This window comes from Ammodytes marinus (assembly GCF_949987685.1).
Source record: "Ammodytes marinus genome assembly, chromosome: 6".
NCBI lineage: Eukaryota > Metazoa > Chordata > Actinopteri > Uranoscopiformes > Ammodytidae > Ammodytes > Ammodytes marinus.
The window spans coordinates 12,195,051-12,214,003 of NC_137235.1; the positions used below are offsets into that span (position 1 = coordinate 12,195,051).

The following is an 18,953-nucleotide window of genomic DNA, read 5'->3' on the forward strand; positions in this document are numbered from 1 at the left end:
TAGGCCTTGCAACAGTCCAATCTGTTCATCAGAAAATGAGATAGGCCTATCTAGCAGCCAAAATGATGGCATAATAATCTGATCAGAATATATCCTCTGCCTTTTTTTGGAAACGTTAAACACGTTTTCTCTGTTTGTTATTTTTTTATTAAGACCAAATTTGTATATTTATTTTTAGCCTTGATAGTATTATTGTAACAGAAACACTGCCACCTACTGATTAAACAGCGGCCTTACACCACACAACAACAAAGCGTCACATGATTTTTTACTTCCGCATCTCCTGACGCCTTACTCATTCAAAATACCATAAAGTATATAGGCTACTCAGGGAAGTACCGCATCTGACTATAATGGGCAGCTTTCCATAGACTGTAAATAGGCTACTGCATGAACGGGTAGGTCTACCTGCGGTTCACTCTACTCGACACCGGCCTTGTGTGAAGACCCACCATGTCTGCGCTCAGAGCTGGAAGAGGACTACTGCTGCTACTGCTGCTGCAGTGTGGACATTCAGTGAGTAGTAGTATAATCTCTTGTTTTTAGGTGTTGACTCTCTGTTCTTGTCTTTAAAGACCTGCACATGAAGCCCAATTTCATTAAACTGACTAAAACTATATTTGATATAGGCTATTTGGGTTTATGGAAGCCAGCTGCCACCCAAAAATTCCAAAAACGGGATTGGGACTTGGAGTCCGATTTGATTGGCCTGAATGTTCTCACAAACTCTGTACCCCTGGTCATACAGTATCTGACTATAGCATAGCCTATCATACCTCCATGTCTTTATGTAGGCTAAATAATGTCTTACTCTTGCCATTACGCACTTATAACTGCACTATATATTTAGTTTCCTGTAACTGTTGCACAAATTCACACTGTTTATTCTGCATATACAGTATATTTACATATTCATATCTTCTGCTTACTGTTTAGTTTATACATTGTCACTTTACATTTACATTACAAGTCTAGACTACAATACTTGTCAGCCCTTATAAACACCTAACACAAACAGGTACTCTTGTAGGTAGAGTAGGCCTATCATACAGTATTCTTCACAATCTTAAGTAGACAGTCCAGTCTGGCATCTGAGTCAGCTGAGAGACGTCCCTGAGCCATAAAAGCATGAAACTTTAACCACACAATTGAGAACAATATAAAACTGACTCAGCTGTCTAAAAATGATTATCAGTGCAATACCCTTGAGTTGAACCATGATGTGTTGACTTGCAGTTTGGTGCGCCTCCGCCTCGTTCATTCAGTGTGGACTACAAGAATGACTGCTTTCAGAAGGATGGGAGAGAGTTTCGCTACATATCGGGAAGCATCCATTACAACAGGATCCCCAGAGTCTACTGGAAGGATCGACTGCTCAAGATGTACATGGCGGGACTGAATGCCATCCAGACGTAGGTTTTACCTCTGTGTGTCTTGTTCTCTTAACTTTTGTTTGTGGGTTCAACGCTGCACTGCTTTTCCACTGGCTTCAGGGCAAAACTGAATACAGAAATAGTAAAACTCCAAAAGGTTAAACTTAAGTTAGAGATTTTTCTTACCAAAAGAATCCAGATCAGTGCTGCAAAGTAGTGATAGAGATATATGCTCATATGAGAAGAAGCTTCTCCTGCAGACCCTAAATTATTGTATTGAGAGGTGCCAATGAATAGTCACACAACAGAAAATTCATTTTTATAATACTTTTCAAATCAAATCAGTTTTATTTGTATAGCCCAAAATCACAAATACATTTGTCTCAGTGGGCTTTACATTTCATACAATATGATATATGATATGATACAATATGATACAATATGACACCCTGCCCTTAGCTCGGCTGAGAAAAAACTCCCAGTAAAAACCCTTTACCGGGAATAAAAAAAAAATTGAAGAAATCTCAGGGAGAGTCGACAGAGTAAGGGATCCCTCTCCCAAGACAGACATACTGCAATAGATGTCATAAGTAGAGAAAATATTTTAAATTATATACTAAACCAATGCCGTACGTTCTGGAACCAGCTTCTTTTATGTGAATATTTTCTTTCTCCTTTGGGATTGTAATTAGAACATTTATGGGTTTTGGACAGTTGGTCAAACTAAACAAGACATTTGAGGTTCAGAAATGTTATTTGCTTGATAATCGATAAATAATCGAAAAAGGTTGAATCGATAATGGAAATAATGGTTTTGTTGCAGTACTGTGACTGTAATGCAGCAAAGCCATCCTAAATAGTTTGAGGATTGAGTGTGGCTTTGGACAATACTAGTCTGACTGAGGTTCATTCACGTTGCAGGTACATTCCCTGGAACTTCCACGAGGAGTCTCCGGAACGGTACAATTTTAGCGAGGACAGGGACCTAGAACATTTCCTTAAGCTCGCCCAAGATATCGGCTTGCTGGTCATCCTCCGGCCGGGACCCTACATATGTGGAGAATGGGACATGGTGAGTGTGGCTGTAAATTATTCGCATAGGCCTAAGGCCTATTAAGATTTTTGAGTGGTATTCAGAGGAAATGGTTGAAATACTAAACTTATTAAACTCTTCTACTGTTTTACCTGTACTTAATTTAAAGTTTGAATGCCAAACTTGTAAGAGTGTTTTTCTAGAGCGGTTTTGCTGCTTTTACTGAAGTTAAACCTCTTAGTGATTCCTCTACAGATTTTCTGTAGATTCATACAGAATTTATACATAAAAGATCAAGTAAAACTTAATCATTTGTTATGTTTGTGTTATTTTTACCAACCAGGGTGGTCTCCCATCCTGGCTGCTCAAAAAGAAAAACATTGTGCTGCGCTCTTCAGATTCTGGTGAGAATGAATATAGAACATTTAAAAAAACAGGACGAGTTGATGTAATATAGTCACGTTTATTATCACAGACAGGTAGCGGCGCTAACATTTGTGAATTTCAGATTACATCGCAGCAGTAGATAAGTGGATGGGAAAGTTACTGCCAATGATCAAGCCTTATCTCTACCAGAACGGTGGACCAATCATCACTGTGCAGGTAAGTGTGTAGACGGACTTCTGCAGGTTTCTCATCACTACTGGACTTAATTCAATAAGGGAGTGACGTTTCCCTCCTCCTGTGCCTGTGTTGGGACAGGTAGAGAACGAATATGGCAGTTACTTCGCCTGCGACTTCAACTACCTGCGCCACCTGACCAAGCTGTTCCGCTCTCACCTGGGCGAAGAGGCTGTGCTCTTCACCACAGACGGAGCTGGGCTCAACTACCTCAAGTGTGGCTCCATACAGGATCTGTACGCCACTGTTGACTTTGGGCCAGGTGGGTGTTTGGTGTCTGTTCGGGAGCTGGTTAAAGATTCAGTTAGTGTCTTATGTAAAGGTTGTGTTGTAAAAGCAACTGTAGAGACGAGATGTGTCACACACAAGTGCTCGGTTTGGGGCTTTTCCTCCACGTTGATTCAATGTTGTCAAATTTTAGATCAGTCAGAAGTCACGAGGAAGTTGCACAAAAACACAAAACATTTTTTTTTTGTGTTTTGCCTCCGTTAGGTTCAAATGTAACCGCCGCCTTTGAAGCACAGAGACACGCAGAACCTCACGGACCTTTGGCAAGTATTTCCCTCGACGCTGTGTCTGATTTTTAAAACGTCACTGAATTATTTCTCAGGTGCTCATAGGGTATGTCCCCCCCTCCTGCTGCCCCCGCATGTATTTAACAGGTCAACTCTGAGTTCTACACCGGCTGGCTAGACAACTGGGGCTCACATCATGCCGTTGTGCCGTCTGCCAGAGTGGCCAAGTCCCTCAATGAGATCCTGGCTGTGGGCGCAAACGTCAACCTGTGAGTCTCTGTGACAGGATTAGATATAAGACAACCTAGATTCTGGTTACATAATGTACATGTGCAAACACATACTCTAATTATAATGAATAGAGAGAATGGCTGCTTCAGTCAGCGATTCTGGAGAAGGCCTGTTGTCAAAACCTTTTTTTTTTGTCAAAATCCCCTCACTATCCGCTACCTTTCCATACTGTTGTGCACTGATAAAAAATTATTATTAATATCCAGCCTAGGTTCTGTAAACGGGCATGTTGTTGCTAGGCCCCCTTTGTTTTACATGCTCTTTGTTTACAAACCAGTTTACAGAGCCCAGGCTGTGCATTATTGTCAGGCTGTGGCTGTGTGTTTTAATTTTTCAGCACACACACAGCATGGACAGGTAGAGGATCTCGAGGAGATATTCACTGATTTTTGACAAAAACTGATTTTGACAACAAGCATTCTCCAGAATCGCTGACTCCAACTTATAAATTAATCTCTATATCTCCTGACAGGTACATGTTCATCGGAGGAACAAACTTTGGATACTGGAATGGTGAGTGCACCTCCACCCAAGCCACGTGGTTTCTTTTGTGTTTTGCCAAAATGATTGGCACCAGTAGAACACACTCACCCTGTGATTTCCTGTCGATTCCTCAGGTGCCAATGAGCCGTACAGCCCGCAGCCCACCAGCTACGACTATGACGCCCCTCTCACCGAAGCGGGAGACCTGACCGAGAAATACTTTGCCCTTCGAGAGGTGATCAAAATGGTAAGAGAACACTTGTGCAGGCCTCCTGGTTTTGCCTTTTAAAATATCCCTTCAGCTCTATTTTGTGTAGAATGTATTTAATCTGGAGGAACGAATATATCTTTTCTCAACAGTACAATAAGATACCAGAGGGACCGATACCACCATCAACCCCAAAGTTTGCATACGGGACTGTTGGGATGAAAAAGGTAAGTACTCGGCTGACCCTGCTGTGTTTATAAGTTATTAAAACTTAAACTTTTTAGAACCTGATCAATGCATTGCATATTGTTTATTTAAACCCCATGTCCAGCTTTTTGTCCTTTCCTGATTTTAAAACAGGACAAATTAATAAAAAGTATAACCCCCTGCCACTACAGCTCCAGACCGTATCAGATGCCCTGGAAAAACTGTCCTTCTCCGGCCCTGTGAAGAGCATGTTTCCTCAGACTTTCACTGAACTGAACCAGGTATCCTTAAATGTTTTTTCTTTTGTCCTATTGTTGTGCATCACCGCTATTTTGTCATATTATACTGTTATACTGTAATGTGTCTCTTTGTCCTGTAGGTCTTTGGTTATGTGCTCTACAGAACCACTCTACCTGTGAACTGCAGCACGCCGACTCCACTGTCATCTCCACTTAATGGCGTCCATGACAGAGCGTATGTGTCGGTGGACGGGGTGAGTCTGATTGGCTTCTTGTCAAAAGTTACACACAGGATCACACATCAGTTTTACCAATTTTAGCTTAGCAGCAGTTTTCATTTCATTGAAGTGGAAAAATACGTTTGAAGTTCTAGAAAAAAATATTTCTTTTAATCAAGCTCTGGTGTCATATCCACACTAGCATGGGAAAATGAAAAATTATACCAACTGCTGGTTAAATATTTTGAAAACTCGGAATATTAAGTAGGCCACCATCACTGATTTCTTCTCTAGGTTGCCGTGGGAATTCTTGAAAGGAACAAAGCCTTAACCGTCAATGTGACGGGGAAAGCTGGCAGTCAAGTGGACATACTGGTGGAGAATATGGGTCGAATCAACTACGGGGGAGGCATCAACGACTTCAAGGTATTTATTTTCCCCCGGCTACTGTACATGTGCATTTCAAAGGAACTACATGCGCTTTAAATAGATATCTGCATAAAGGTCTCAGAGCTTTCTCTGGATTTCAGCGTACAGGTTGCACAAGCATAAAAAAACAGTAAGATGACATTTAACTGCAAAAAACTCAAACTCCCTATAAGCTGGAGTGTCAGTATGAATTCCTGCTGTACTTGTGTGAAATGATTGGTAAGTTACAAACCTGCTGCTTGATTCATTTTAGCCCTCCCTCTGCCCTTCCTGTCCATAGGGATTGGTGTCCAACCTGACTCTGGGGAAGGACGCGCTCCTGGGCTGGACCATATTCAGTCTCAGTATCGATGAAGCAGTCAGGCAAGGCATTCTGGGTGAAACCAAACCAACAGAGCAGCCTCAGCCTGCTCAGCTCTCCCTCTCTCTCCCTGCCTTCTATCAGGGAAGCTTCATCATTCCTGACGGCATCCCAGACCTGCCCCAAGACACCTACATCAAGCTGCCCAAATGGAGGAAGGCATGTCACCCATACATGACACATTAAGTTAGTTTATAGACTAAACATTGAATCAGCTATTTAAAAAACAAGATCAACAAATAATGAAATGTATCCTAGATTGCAGCCCTATATACGGATGTAATTTGTCAAGTTGTAGAGGCCTAAAGAGTAGTTTTACACGTTGAAGAGTTTGGCTGGATTAATAACAGGCTTTGTGTACTTAACTCGTATTTAACTAAAAATATCATTATTATTATTCTTTAAATAATAATAAAGGACAACAGATAAGTGCAAACAATCTTGAACTGCAGCTTTACTCGTAACAAAATACATGCAAATATTCCTATAGCATAGGCCCAATCAAAGAGACGACAAGCTTTGGTTTGGATTTTTAATTTGATCATGTGTTTTGAAATACGATGCAAGCTCGGTAAACTAATTGATCAATCCTTGCTATTATTTTTTCTTCTTCAGGGGCAAATTTGGATTAACGGCTTCAACTTGGGACGTTACTGGCCAAGCCGAGGCCCTCAGGTGACACTGTTTGTCCCCAGCAACATCCTGAGCACAGCTGCTCCCAACAATGTGACTGTGCTGGAACTGGAAGAGGCTCCCTGTGGCCCGGGCTCATGCAGCGTGGAGTTCACTGCCACCCCCATCCTGAATGCAACAACAGCCAACTCTAAACCCTTTACTAAAAAGGATTTGTTGTTATAATAATGGAAGGGTATACATACGCTCTACAATCCCAATGCAGCACTTGTTGTGTGAGCTCGATGTGTGTTCTGGGACAAGACGTCAATGATCGAATGTGTCGTTTTTAAAAGGGAAGAAATGTTTTTGAATTTAATCATCACATCAACTCTACCTCGCCTATTCTTCATGACGTTTTCATTCGCAGCCTTTTTTTTCAGTCACAAAACGGTTTGTTGCCCGTCAAAGCACTGCCAAAACATCATGACAGCCTGTATTTCAAAGAACTACTAAATGTAACATTATACAGTATACAACATATATTGTTGAACTACTGATCTGTAGCTTAAATTAATTTTTGAAATTGTGAACATAATGAACCTGTATGATTGAATGCTTGTAAAGCATGTGCCTTTTTAAAGCAAAAATCTGATTTGATAATACTCCAAGGATTGCTTGTATTATTTTGTGACACGAATAACAAATGACATGTTGCCATATGGGGCCTGTATTAGTACTTTGCCTTATATTGCTGATCAGGATTATTATGCTTATAACAGACTGGTCAGGATTCTTTTGAAAAGAAAAAAAAGGAACAGCTTTTCATCTGATAACAAACCAATAAATAAAATGTATACAGTATATTATGGGAAAACTATAAAATACACTATACAAATATTTGAATGATAATATAAAATCAACTCTGGGGGCTGGGTGCAACTATACCATCAAAACCCATGCACATGCTTTCCAAAAGAAAAGCTTTGTTGTCACAGCTGTCACTATGCAGGAAAGGTTATGTAACGAACGTAAAATGTGTATGTTCGGTATTGAGATATACTCCGAAGCACAAGGGGGCGGTAGTCCCCCTGACACGCTGGTTTGACAACCGCTGTTCTAAAGACAGAGTAGAGCGAGTAGAGGAGAGGAGGAAGAAGGCCTGCTGGACATTTAACGAGCAGCAGAAATAACGAGAATATTTGAACGATTTGTCCATCTATGAGGTATGATAACAAAACAACTACCCTTTATTCAATACTTAACGTTTACTGGTCAGTAAGCTGTCTTCATGTGTTTACAGTTAACTGTGATTAGCGTCAGTCTGTCCATAGGGTGGTGCTCCCTCAGATGAGGAAACTGCCTTTGTTGTTATTTTATGTGTGACTGTGAAACCCTTAAATCTAACATTTAAACCATTTTACAACCCCACACTGTTGTGTTGCTTACCAGCAACGTCAAGTAACCAGGTGTGTGAGGATATAACACAGAAATACAACATTGACAGGGTACATTCATATCATTAAAAAGTCCTAAAAGGCATTTTGCATTCAGTCATTTAAGGCATTGGTATTTAGATTTATAAATCAGTCAGAGATCAGAGACCTTACAAATGTTTAGATATGGGGAGTAGGATTTGATCACCAATTTAAAATCAAATATTTGGGAGCACCTAAGCCTGATTTAGGCAATACCTAATTTTTGTCTTATACATAGTTGGGTACTTTGAATGATCTGAAATTGGGTAATAACATATACAAGTAAAGTAATTGATGTTATTTTTTTTTTATTAATTTTTATTGTTAAGTTGGTCTTTAATTCTGTGTGGCGATTTTAAAGTTTGAAAACTTGTCTACTATGTTCAACCCATTTGTGTCTGTGATTTCCCCACAGGTCATGAACGCCTCTCCTTTCGGCACTTTGCTCCAGATGCAGCACAGGGGCAAAATGAATGAATAGAGTACAATGTTGTGTTACTCTGACTCTGTCATTTCGCCTGGCAACAGTTAACAGACATGCCGTGGTGCCTTCACACCAAGAGGAAATATCGTTTTTAACTAAAGAGCCAACAGAAATCATCACACTGTGAGAGATTCATCAAGCTGCATTTGTAATTTAATATTTTTTACTAAGAGAGCTAATACAGGTCTTCCTATATAAACCATGGTAGACAACCGCTATGCCACTGCTCTGGTCATTGGCACGGTGCTGAGCCTGTTGGCCACCGTGTACCTCTCTGTCGCCGCGGGAACGCAGCACTGGTACCAGTACAGCAGTCCGTCTGTGAAGCGCGACGGGGGCAACAATGCCACCGAGCTGAGGGAAGAGTTCATCAACGGGGAATATGATGAGAAGACGTACAGCGACACCATGTTCCGCCTGAACGGCACGCTGGGGCTGTGGTGGAGGTGCATCCTGGTGCCTGTGCCCCGCCAGTCGCACTGGTTCAAAGAGCCAGGTACCAACTTCTGGTCCAAATTACCACGTTCACAATGTTCTACAGACAATCATATGCTTATACCCGCAGTGCTGTACTCTAAATTGTTGTCAAATTTGAATTGTATTGCCTTGTAGGGTAAAACTGTATATTACCATGCGGCCCGCCCAACCCTAGATCATGTGTATTGGTAATTGAGGACACATTTCCATTGAATTTGGGCTTTCTGATTCTTACTTAAGATCCAAAGCTGGAGAGGCAGTGTGTGAGCTTCAGTCTTTCTCAGCAGTTTGTATCCAAGTACAAATACCCCGGAAACCAGAACAGCGAAGAAGACCTGCTGAGAACTTGTGAGTCTATCTCTGTTGATCATTATATTATATGCCAAGTTAGGCATAAACTGTATATTAAAATCCATTAAATGTGTCCAAACTAATATATATGAGAGACAGTGTGTGTGTGTGTGTGTGTGTGTATATATATATATATATACAGTCATATGAAAAAGTTTGGGAACCCCTCTCAGCCGGCATTATAATCGACTCTGCTTTCACACAAAAAAGATAAAAGTGTTATGTCTTTCATTTACCAGGAACAGCTAAGTACTGGGATGTTTTCCAAACAAAGATTTTTTGAAAAGCAGCATTTAGTTTTATGAAATAAAATAAAATGTGAAAAACTGTCTGTGCAAAAATATGGGAACCCTTGTGGTCTTGCTGATTTTAATGCATGTAACAGCATGTAAAACTGAGGACTTTAAACACAAAATTGGTTGGATTATGTTGTTAAGCCTTGAACCTCATATAAAGGTCTGTTTAATCATGATAAAAGGTATTTTAGGTGCCTAAATACAGGTTCCACTTCTCTTTGACTCTCTGCAGAAGTGAGACAGAATGCGATCATCAAAACAGCTCCCAAAAGATCTTAAAAACAAAGATTATTCATTGTCATGGTTTAGCGGAAGGCTACAAGAAGCTTTCCCAAAGGTTTCAATTGTCAATTTCTACTGTAAGGAACGTTGTCAGGGAATGGAAGGACACAGGCACAGTTGCAGTTAAACCCAGGTCTAGCAGACCAAGAAAAGTACAAGAGCGGCATATGCGGCGGATTGTGAGAATGGTTGCACACAACCCAAAGATCACCTCCAAAGACCTGCAAGAACATCTGGCTGCAGATTGTGTATCTGTACATGGTTCAACAAATCAGTGCAATTTGCACCAAAACATCTGTATGGCCGGGTGATGAGAAGGAAGCCCTTTCTGCGCCCACGCCACAGATACAGTTGCATGGAGTATGCAAAAGCTCATTTAGACAAGCCAGCTTCATATTGGAAGAAAATGCTTTGGACTGATGAGACAAAAATTAAGTTATTTGATCTTTATAAAAAGCATATGTTTTGGTGCAAATTGCGCTGAATTGTTGAACGATGTACAGATACACAATCTGCAGCCAAATGTTCTTGCAGGTCTTTGGAGGTGATCTGTGGGTTGTGTGCAACCATTCTCACAATCCTCCACCTATACCGCTCCTGTTTTTCTCTTGGTCTGCCATGCCTGGGTTTAACTGCCACTATGCCTGTGTCCTTCGATTTCCTGACAACGTTCCCTACAGTCGAAATTGACAATTGAAACCTTCGGGAAAGCTTCTTGTAGCCTTCCCCTAAACCATGACAATGAACAATCTTTGTTTTTCAGATCTTTTGGGAGCTGTTTTGATGATCCCATTCTGTCTCACTTCAGCAGAGAGTCAAAGAGAAGTGCAACTTGCATTTAGGCACCTAAAATAAATTTTCTCATGATTAAACAGACATTTATATGAGGTTCAAGGCTTAACAACATAATCCAACCAACTTTGTGTTTAAAGTCATCAGTTTTACATGCTGTTACAGGCATTAAAATCAACAAAACCACAAGGGTTCCTATATTTTTGCACAGCCAGTTTTTCACATTTTATTTTATTTCATACAACCAAATACTGCTTTTCAAAAAATCTTTGTTTGGAAAACATCCCAGTACTTAGCTGTTCCTGGTAAATTAAAGACATACCACTTTTATATTTTTTTTGTGAAAGCAGAGTCAATTATAACGCCGGCTGAGAGGGGTTCCCAAACTTTTTCATATGACTGTATATATTAGTTGTATATATATATATATATATTAGTTGTATATATATATATATATATATATATATATATATATATATATATATATTAGTTGTATATATATATACACAGTATATTGAACATTAGGAAATGTTTTTGGAACATATGTTTTATGTCAATGTTTTGATTTCCTCTTTGTTTTCAGATCTGTGGAGGTGCCAGTTCCTCCTGCCCCTGGTGTCTCTGGCTTTGGTGTTCCTTAGCGGCCTTGTTGGGGTCTGTGCCTGCCTGTGCCGCAGCTTCACCCCCACTGTGGTTGTGGGAGTGCTCCACCTACTTGCAGGTGAGACAATCCATCCATGGAGCAGAAACAGAGAACAAGAAAAAAAAAAAGCCATTTGTGTAATAGTCACCATTGTTATCTTGGGAAATTATAAATCAAATCTTACTTCATAAATACTAAAAAATATTACACTTTTTTGTGGATCACAACATGTAAAACATTTCCACAGTTTCTCTCTTCCTATTCCCACCACAGATGTGTACCGTTTTTGCTTTGTGTTCATCTTTTTTTTACGTCCCTCCCTTCATTGGTCAGGTCTGTGTTCCCTGGGCTCTGTGTGCTGTTTCCTGGCCGGGGTGGATTTGCTCCACCAGTATTCCACACCGCCTGAAGGGGTGGAGGGCTCTCTGGGCTGGTCCCTCTACCTCGCCCTCATCTCCTTCCCTCTGCAGATGATGGCGTCCGCTTTGTTCCTGTGGGCTGCCCGGAGTCACCGCCAAAACTACACCCGCATGACCGCTTACCGAGTGGCCTAACGAGAGAGGCCACTTCAGCCAGCTCATACCACACACAAGAGAATAAACCAAACCTAAAGATTGCAGCTAATCATCACAAGTGCTCATAAATAAGAGGTGTCATACTGTTTTTTAAGTTGTTCTCACCTTTTTGTGTCTTTTTTTTTAAGTGTCTCTGACCTTGTATCTTTCTTACCCAAACCATGTTCTTTAATTTGTTTTAACCCAGATATTATAAGTATGATTGGTTATTTCTGGTCTTAACTGTGCAGTACTTAAATGCCTTCTCTTTGGTTGCCATTGCTTCTCAAGCTGCTCACCACATTGCCCTTAAATCAGTTGTTGTTTGTATATATACTTGCACTATATCCAGACATTTCACACTTGCAGTAATCAAAGCCAGGGTAGCTTTCTCTTCTAGTGCATGGAAAAATATAAATGTTATATCTGACGGTGTTTTTGTTTGGTTTTTATTTCTTTTTAATATAATATTAAAATATCAAGCCTTTGCTGTGCATGCCTTTTTAAGCTGACATTTCCACCATCTATTCTGTAGTAATTGTCGAAATCAGTCCGTGTTATGTGTTGACAAAATGTCACTTGATGTCACCCACTAAAAGAAAAGTAACCACTCACTCATCTCCCATTGTTGCTAGTGTTTATAGATCTGATATTTATTTACAGTTTGAATGTTAAAAAAAAACTTAATTGATTTGATGCCACTTGGGTAAACCTGTGACCTCTTTATAACATTATAATTCTAATGTGTCAGACCCAAATTATACTATTGCCATTTTATATTTGATATTGTCAAGTTTCACTGTTATAAGATACTCAAAAAAATTTAAACTCCTGTTAGCAGTTACGTTTCTGTTGCTCTAACTGCTCAGTTTGATCAATTACTTAACTTACTGGATTCTCAGCAAAATATAGGTTTTGCATCAATAAAAGCCTTTTAAGTTTTTGTCGGTGATACAGAGTAATAGAGATATTGAAAAAATATGAATCTACCTGAACTAAACATTTGTGAGGGAAGTTAATGTATTTGCTACTTTTTTGGAACAAATTTCCAAATGACCAATTTCCTACCACCAAAAATACAAATTGTGATGTTTTCATGTCACAATGTTTTGTTACGTGTCTTATGTGTATACATTCTGGCTTTTGTAAATGTGTGTATGTATTCTGAAGCACACTGTACCGGTTTCTGTACTAATAAATTTGACATTTGCGAAAATGTTTTTTTGTAAAATCTTTATGACCTTCTTAAAATCGGAGTCAATTTACAACACACCATCTAATGATTCAAAGTGCCCCATGTTTACATTAATTCAAACATATATTATTGCCACTGTGCAAAAAAAGAACATTCTCCAAGTGTAGTTCATACACAGGGAGTGGAGGCTTACAACGTATTATCCAATGTCCTACAGTACTAGAGCTTATAGAGGTTATAATGTTGCAGCTGCTGTTTTGGATCGATCATAATATCGTCAGGCACCTGTAGAATTTTATACAGACATTACATACATTTGTTCATTTGAGATGATTAAAAAATTGTTATTATTCATGTAGTGTACACTTCTAAAATCTATAATCTCACAGTATCATTTGGTCTGTCTTATGTGATCTCAGTCACTCTTTACAGTTACGGACGGGAAGGTCACAGTGACTTTCTTTGCCAAATGGAAAGCAATCTTCTTCTCATAGTAGGCACATTCGTTTATGAAGAAAGGGTAGAGTTCTTCTCCCTCGTACTTCACCGTCTCGCCAGAAAATGACAGGAACATGGGGTCACCTGGCCTGAGAAGCTCGAAGTCCTTGTCCTGGTGAAAGACAGGGAACGCCAAAACGTAAGTCATTTTGCAGCTTTTGAATGCAAATATGGCATTTTTTTTGTTTGTTCAGGTGTCCCAAATCAGGTTTCTCTGCTTAATGGATTTTTCATGTACATTTAAATGTGCAAAAGGAACTAACATATCTACCATTGTTTGAATACATTATTCAAAATATTCTTCTTGCTCAGACCTAAACCTGCAATAACTGATTTTTTGTTTGTTTGTTGTTGCACCGGATGCCAGTTGTTTTGTTTAACATGGAAACATCATCACCTTTTTAAATTGATACGTTAAACTTTTAAGCAAACAGTTAAAACCAGCAATCAGATTTGGAGTCATACGGCCTTATATTTACTCTCCTTTTAGCTCTGTTTTTGGTCTCCATCATCTCCATGCATCTTTCTAAAATGTCCTTGTCCCATACCTGCAGCTGGGGGTGTATGGCAGCAGTCATCTCATTGGTTGTGGGATCCCTTGGGTAGTCTACAGTCTTAAACCAATTGTATGCTTCAACTTCACCTCCTTCAAAGGTTAATCCTGTTGGAAAATCACAGTGGGAGGAATTGGTAGATAAGGAGGCTCAAAGTTACAAACTTCCTGAATTCAGTTAAAGGGTTCGGCCAATATATAAAACTTGTGGTTGGATTTGGTTTTGCAGTATATGCCTCCCACATTTGTAGTCTGACCAGCATAGATCGAAAATACCAGGTGTAGTTTCGTACCAGAATTGAATCCCCTAAGCCATTCAATTGTGAGATCCACTGCTTCTTTTACGATGTTAAAGATATCCGCTCTGACCACGCCACAGGGTTGAGGACCAACCTCTATCGCTGCAGAGAGAGACAGACAAGGTTCCAACATTTTACAGTCATTCAGAAAAAAAACAGTTCACCTTTAGGCAGACCTACGTAGAGACACAATCAAACTTACTCAAGCCGTGCTTGCCCACCGACTCCAGGGAATAAGATTCAGAAATGGGACTATTCACCTGGATTGCTCTGACAGGCACAGAGGTCACTTTGCTCTGAAAAACAAATGAATCGACTTTTGAATTAAACCCTTAAACTTCACATAAAATAGACCATCAATACATGGTATACAAACAACATATACAGTATATATGAAATAATGACAAAAAAGGTATACTGGATCTGGTGAATTAAAAAAATTAAAGCAAATAAATCATTTTGGTCCAATATGACTGGCATGACATACACTCAACAAAAATATAAACGCAACACTTTTGTTTTTGCTCCCATTTTTCATGAGATGGACTTAAAGATCTAAAATTCATTCCAGATACACAATTGTACCATTTCTCTCAAACATTGTTCACAAATCTGTCTAAATGTGTGATAGTGAGCACTTCTGCTTTGCTGAGATAATCCATCCCACCTCACAGGTGTGCCACATCAAGATGCTGATCTGACATCATGATTAGTGCACAGGTGTGCCTTAGACTGTCCACAATAAAAGGCCACTCTGAAATGTGCATTTTTTTGCTTTATTGGGGGTCTGGGGACTCAGAACCAGTCAGTATCTGGTGTGACCACCATTTGCCTCATGCAACACATCTTCTTCGCATAGAGTTTATCAGATTGTCAATTGTGGCCTGTGGAATGTTGGTCCACTCCTCTTCAATGGCTGTGCGAAGTTGCTGGAGACGGCTTAAGGCTCATTTATGCTCTACGTTAGATACGCATACGGATACAGACGGAGCCTTCTGTCCGTACTCTGCGTACATTACGTGCGTATTTCTGCACGTATCCTGCAAGCTTGCGGATGCGTACCAAACGGACAGAACGGAGCATTACTACAGAAGATCATGGGGGGCGCACAGCCAACAGTTCACTTTTACTTACTGTACATTTGTTTACAAACACAAACGAAAGACATAATACTTTAGAAAAGGTCTTAACTTTTGAGGAGAGGTTTGTGTGAGTTGGTACGAAATTATATACACATTTATATATCTATGAAGTTACACGGCCGGGGCACAGGGACAGACAACTACAACAGAGCAGCATGAGCGGGGATCGCACGGGGAAGAATGTCAGCTAGACGGCAGGCTGACGGCAGCAATAGAGAAGTACCGGAGGTCCGTGCGAGACTAGTTTGTTTGACATGTCGTGATTGATGTCCTCAGACCCCCCTGTCTATAATACAGCCTCCAGTTTAGCCTCTTCCATTGCTACGGTAGTATATCGCTAAAGCTGTTTCTTCCATGGACCTATTATAAAATATGTATTCCAGTTAATTCACTGTTTGACTCTTCTTCTTCCTATTTGAGTAACTTTTTACTCTGAGCGGCGATGCTGCCCACTAATGGTTGATTTGTTAAATGTCCATTCCAACATAAAGGACGCATGGAAGTATGAGGGCAGTGACAGATATAACGTTGTAAACGTACGTCTCTATTTACGCACGGGATTGGAGCATAGAGTAGCCTTTATGGTGGAGAAATTAACATTCAATGCACGAGCAACAGATCTGGTTGACATTCCTGCTGTCAGCATGCCAATTGCACGCTCCCTCAATGCTTGTGGCATCTGTGGCATTTTGCTGTGAGACAAAACTGCACATTTCAGGGTGGCCTTTTATTGTGGACAGTCTAAGGCACACCTGTGCACTAATCATGATGTCAGATCAGCATCTTGATGTGGCACACCTGTGAGGTGGGATGGATTATCTCAGCAAAGCAGAAGTGCTCACTATCACACATTTAGACAGATTTGTGAACAATGTTTGAGAGAAATGGTACAATTGTGTATCTGGAATGAATTTTAGATCTTTAAGTCCATCTCATGAAAAATGGGAGCAAAAACAAAAGTGTTGCGTTTATATTTTTGTTGAGTGTATTTTTGCATTGTCTGTGGTGCCCAGAGGATGAATTGTAATCATGTTGGCAATCTTTTGCCTTTGCTAGCACTAGCTACTGTCAGGAAAACAATTCCATTTGTGTCCAATACTTTGGTATCTGGCTAAATGCCTGCAACGCAAACTGTACTTGGTTTTGCGGTAACATCAAATATAAGTACTTCATAAGGTCAGAAATCTGCATGTCACGGAGCCGAAAATTGCATCCCTGAAAGTATCATTCTGGATGAAGTCTCCATGAGGCTCTTACCTGTATGTATTTGAAAATGTGCAGTGTGATCCAGTCCAAATTGTAAAAGATGAGGCATAGGCCCATGTTGGACGTGGTGTTGTGGAGATCACAGAGCAGATCCACCGCCTCTGGACTTCCTTTAGGCCCGAGCTGAGCATTCAGTTCTTGAGCTCGCCTCAACTCATAGGGTGTAGAATCTGTTAGAGGGGTACTGGAAGCCAGAGGAAGAAGATGTATTGATTGGCCAAAGCCAAACAAAGTTCTGGTACAATATTCCCTTTATATATTTACCTCAGCAAGGTATTTGTGAAACAGCGATTGAGGTCTGTTGCTATGTATCTTCTGCAAGCATCCACAGCCCGTGGATTAGATAAGACGGTGGTTATGGAAAGAGATCCAGCTTGATCTGCCTTCTGTTTCTGCATTTCTCTCACCATGTACACCCCTGTCATCTCATTTCCATGGGTGCCACCAGAAATGGTAACACGGGAAAGTGGCGGAAGAGAGACCTGCTCCATCTGTTTGTCAAAAAAAGACTTTGTTAGATTGGTGATGTATTTTCTTACTTATTCCTCTGTCTGACCTCTTCTTCATCAGGGAAACAAGATTAGATGTTCAGGTAAACATCCACAGAGTCTGACACAATCTCTTTAAAATGTTAACGTGTGAGACATAAACCAGTGGAGAGGAATCTGTGATGGGTGATGAAATCAGATTATGTCTCAGGGCAGACATTTTCCAAAAGTGTTGCAGGATTATGGTCAGTGAGTCTTCTTTCTCTCAACAAGTGACTGACCATGTTTTTAGTCAATATTAAGGAGATCCCAATAGATCTGTTATCTCAAAAAACGTTACATCAATACAAGCTTAGAATTTAGGCACTGTTGACACAGTGTTTAAGTCTGAGAATGATTGCACGTCAACTTCCTAAACACAACAATCTGAGGTTGTCAACTATCCTTCCTTTTGTTAATAAGAAATATGGCTCAGTTAATGGGGAATAGTCTGTTGACTTTGTGCATCTTTGTAGCTTTAGGTCATGCAACTCTGGGAGACACACAGATAACAGCTTACCTGACTTTTATGTTTGTTTTGCCTTTGGTAGAAATGTTTCTTAGGGTTTTATAACTCACATGGCAATCAGTGACACTAATACACACATGTACTGAGACTAATATACAAATCCTACATGTCCTTTCATAGCAGGCAGATAAAAAAAGACAATATACAGGAGTTATACATATTTAAATAACATAAAATACATCTTCATACAGTAACAGAAGTCATACTTGTTGACTAAACCGTACGATAATAAACACCTCAACTGCTACAAATACATTATAGTGGGTTATAATTCATTTATTATATATGTACATACCACATGAACACTAAACAGGGGATTCAAGTAAAGTGTTACCAACTACCAATGTACTCTGGGAACTAAGCATTTCTATTAAACTTAGTGCTGACAAAATGTTATAATAATTTTCAGTTTTGGGATTTCTTTGCACCTCTTTATGCATTGGAAAACACTCAGTACAACACCAGCCGTAACAAAGAGATTAGTAAAGGAAAACACCTTTACGTAAAACACAGAGAAATGTATTAGTGGCCCACTGTGAGAAAGTAAGTCAGATACAACAGAGTCAACAGAGTTGATAACACATGCAAAGTCTTACCAAAACAGAAGCACCCATAAAGAAAGTGAATACTAAAGCAGAGTATTTATAGAGTATTACGTATTTTCATGCGTCATGTCTTACCTTTGTTTTAAAATGCAGCTATGCTCGGCACTCACTGAGCTTCAGCAACCTTTGAACTCAGTGTGTTGAATCATGCACATGCAAGAATGAATGCTGAGTCGCAGCACAAACTAGTCAGCACAGCTACAGACTGTTTGTATACAGTTGGTCCTCCTACTTTCTTATGTTTAGTTACTCCCCTGCCACTCCTCTTTGTTTTCTCAGCTCAAATTTCAAAGAGTTTGACATTTGATTTTGGAACAGGAACTTGCTCCGAGGTGAACCAGTCGCCCTACAGGGCTGCTTCAACCAGAACAACAACAAGACTATGCATGCTG

At 40.0% G+C, this 18,953-nt stretch overlaps 3 protein-coding genes across 3 annotated transcripts; 2 read left to right on the top strand and 1 right to left on the bottom strand.

Annotated features, from left to right (window-relative positions):
- The first annotated feature begins 291 nt into the window (after positions 1-291).
- On the top strand, positions 292-7,309 carry glb1 (galactosidase, beta 1). Its single transcript, XM_080030112.1, has 16 exons — positions 292-516; positions 1,237-1,412; positions 2,295-2,445; positions 2,750-2,810; positions 2,915-3,009; positions 3,109-3,289; positions 3,520-3,578; positions 3,690-3,811; positions 4,306-4,346; positions 4,451-4,563; positions 4,677-4,751; positions 4,923-5,012; positions 5,111-5,224; positions 5,483-5,614; positions 5,898-6,137; positions 6,594-7,309. Exons 1-16 carry the CDS (start codon positions 454-456, stop codon positions 6,834-6,836), a joined length of 1,956 nt encoding a protein of 651 aa, XP_079886238.1. The 5' UTR covers positions 292-453; the 3' UTR covers positions 6,837-7,309.
- Positions 7,310-7,711: 402 nt separating this feature from the next.
- cldnd1b (claudin domain containing 1b) lies at positions 7,712-13,131 on the top strand. The gene is made up of 5 exons (XM_080029099.1): positions 7,712-7,816; positions 8,484-9,048; positions 9,270-9,377; positions 11,334-11,471; positions 11,727-13,131. The coding sequence occupies exons 2-5, from the start codon at positions 8,754-8,756 to the stop codon at positions 11,945-11,947; spliced, it is 762 nt and encodes a 253-aa protein (XP_079885225.1). The 5' UTR covers positions 7,712-7,816; positions 8,484-8,753; the 3' UTR covers positions 11,948-13,131.
- Positions 13,132-13,291: 160 nt separating this feature from the next.
- acy3.2 (aspartoacylase (aminocyclase) 3, tandem duplicate 2) lies at positions 13,292-18,750 on the bottom strand. Its single transcript, XM_080029098.1, has 7 exons — positions 18,637-18,750; positions 17,165-17,391; positions 16,892-17,084; positions 14,695-14,788; positions 14,487-14,594; positions 14,189-14,301; positions 13,292-13,752 (listed from the first exon to the last, which is right to left on the bottom strand). Exons 2-7 carry the CDS (start codon positions 17,389-17,391, stop codon positions 13,558-13,560), a joined length of 930 nt encoding a protein of 309 aa, XP_079885224.1. The 5' UTR covers positions 18,637-18,750; the 3' UTR covers positions 13,292-13,557.
- Between the last annotated feature and the right edge of the window lie 203 nt (positions 18,751-18,953).

Coding starts and splice junctions, on each gene's coding strand:
- glb1 (XM_080030112.1), top strand. CDS start 454: ATGTCTGCGCTCAGAGCTGGAAGAGGACTACTGCTGCTACTGCTGCTG. Junction 517..1,236: donor TGCTGCAGTGTGGACATTCA/GTGAGTAGTAGT, acceptor GTTGACTTGCAG/TTTGGTGCGCCTCCGCCTCG. Junction 4,564..4,676: donor TTCGAGAGGTGATCAAAATG/GTAAGAGAACAC, acceptor TTTTCTCAACAG/TACAATAAGATACCAGAGGG.
- cldnd1b (XM_080029099.1), top strand. CDS start 8,754: ATGGTAGACAACCGCTATGCCACTGCTCTGGTCATTGGCACGGTGCTG. Junction 9,049..9,269: donor GCACTGGTTCAAAGAGCCAG/GTACCAACTTCT, acceptor TTCTTACTTAAG/ATCCAAAGCTGGAGAGGCAG. Junction 9,378..11,333: donor AGAAGACCTGCTGAGAACTT/GTGAGTCTATCT, acceptor CTTTGTTTTCAG/ATCTGTGGAGGTGCCAGTTC.
- acy3.2 (XM_080029098.1), bottom strand. CDS start 17,391: ATGGAGCAGGTCTCTCTTCCGCCACTTTCCCGTGTTACCATTTCTGGT. Junction 17,085..17,164: donor TTCACAAATACCTTGCTGAG/GTAAATATATAA, acceptor TCTGGCTTCCAG/TACCCCTCTAACAGATTCTA. Junction 13,753..14,188: donor CCATACACCCCCAGCTGCAG/GTATGGGACAAG, acceptor GTCTTTCACCAG/GACAAGGACTTCGAGCTTCT.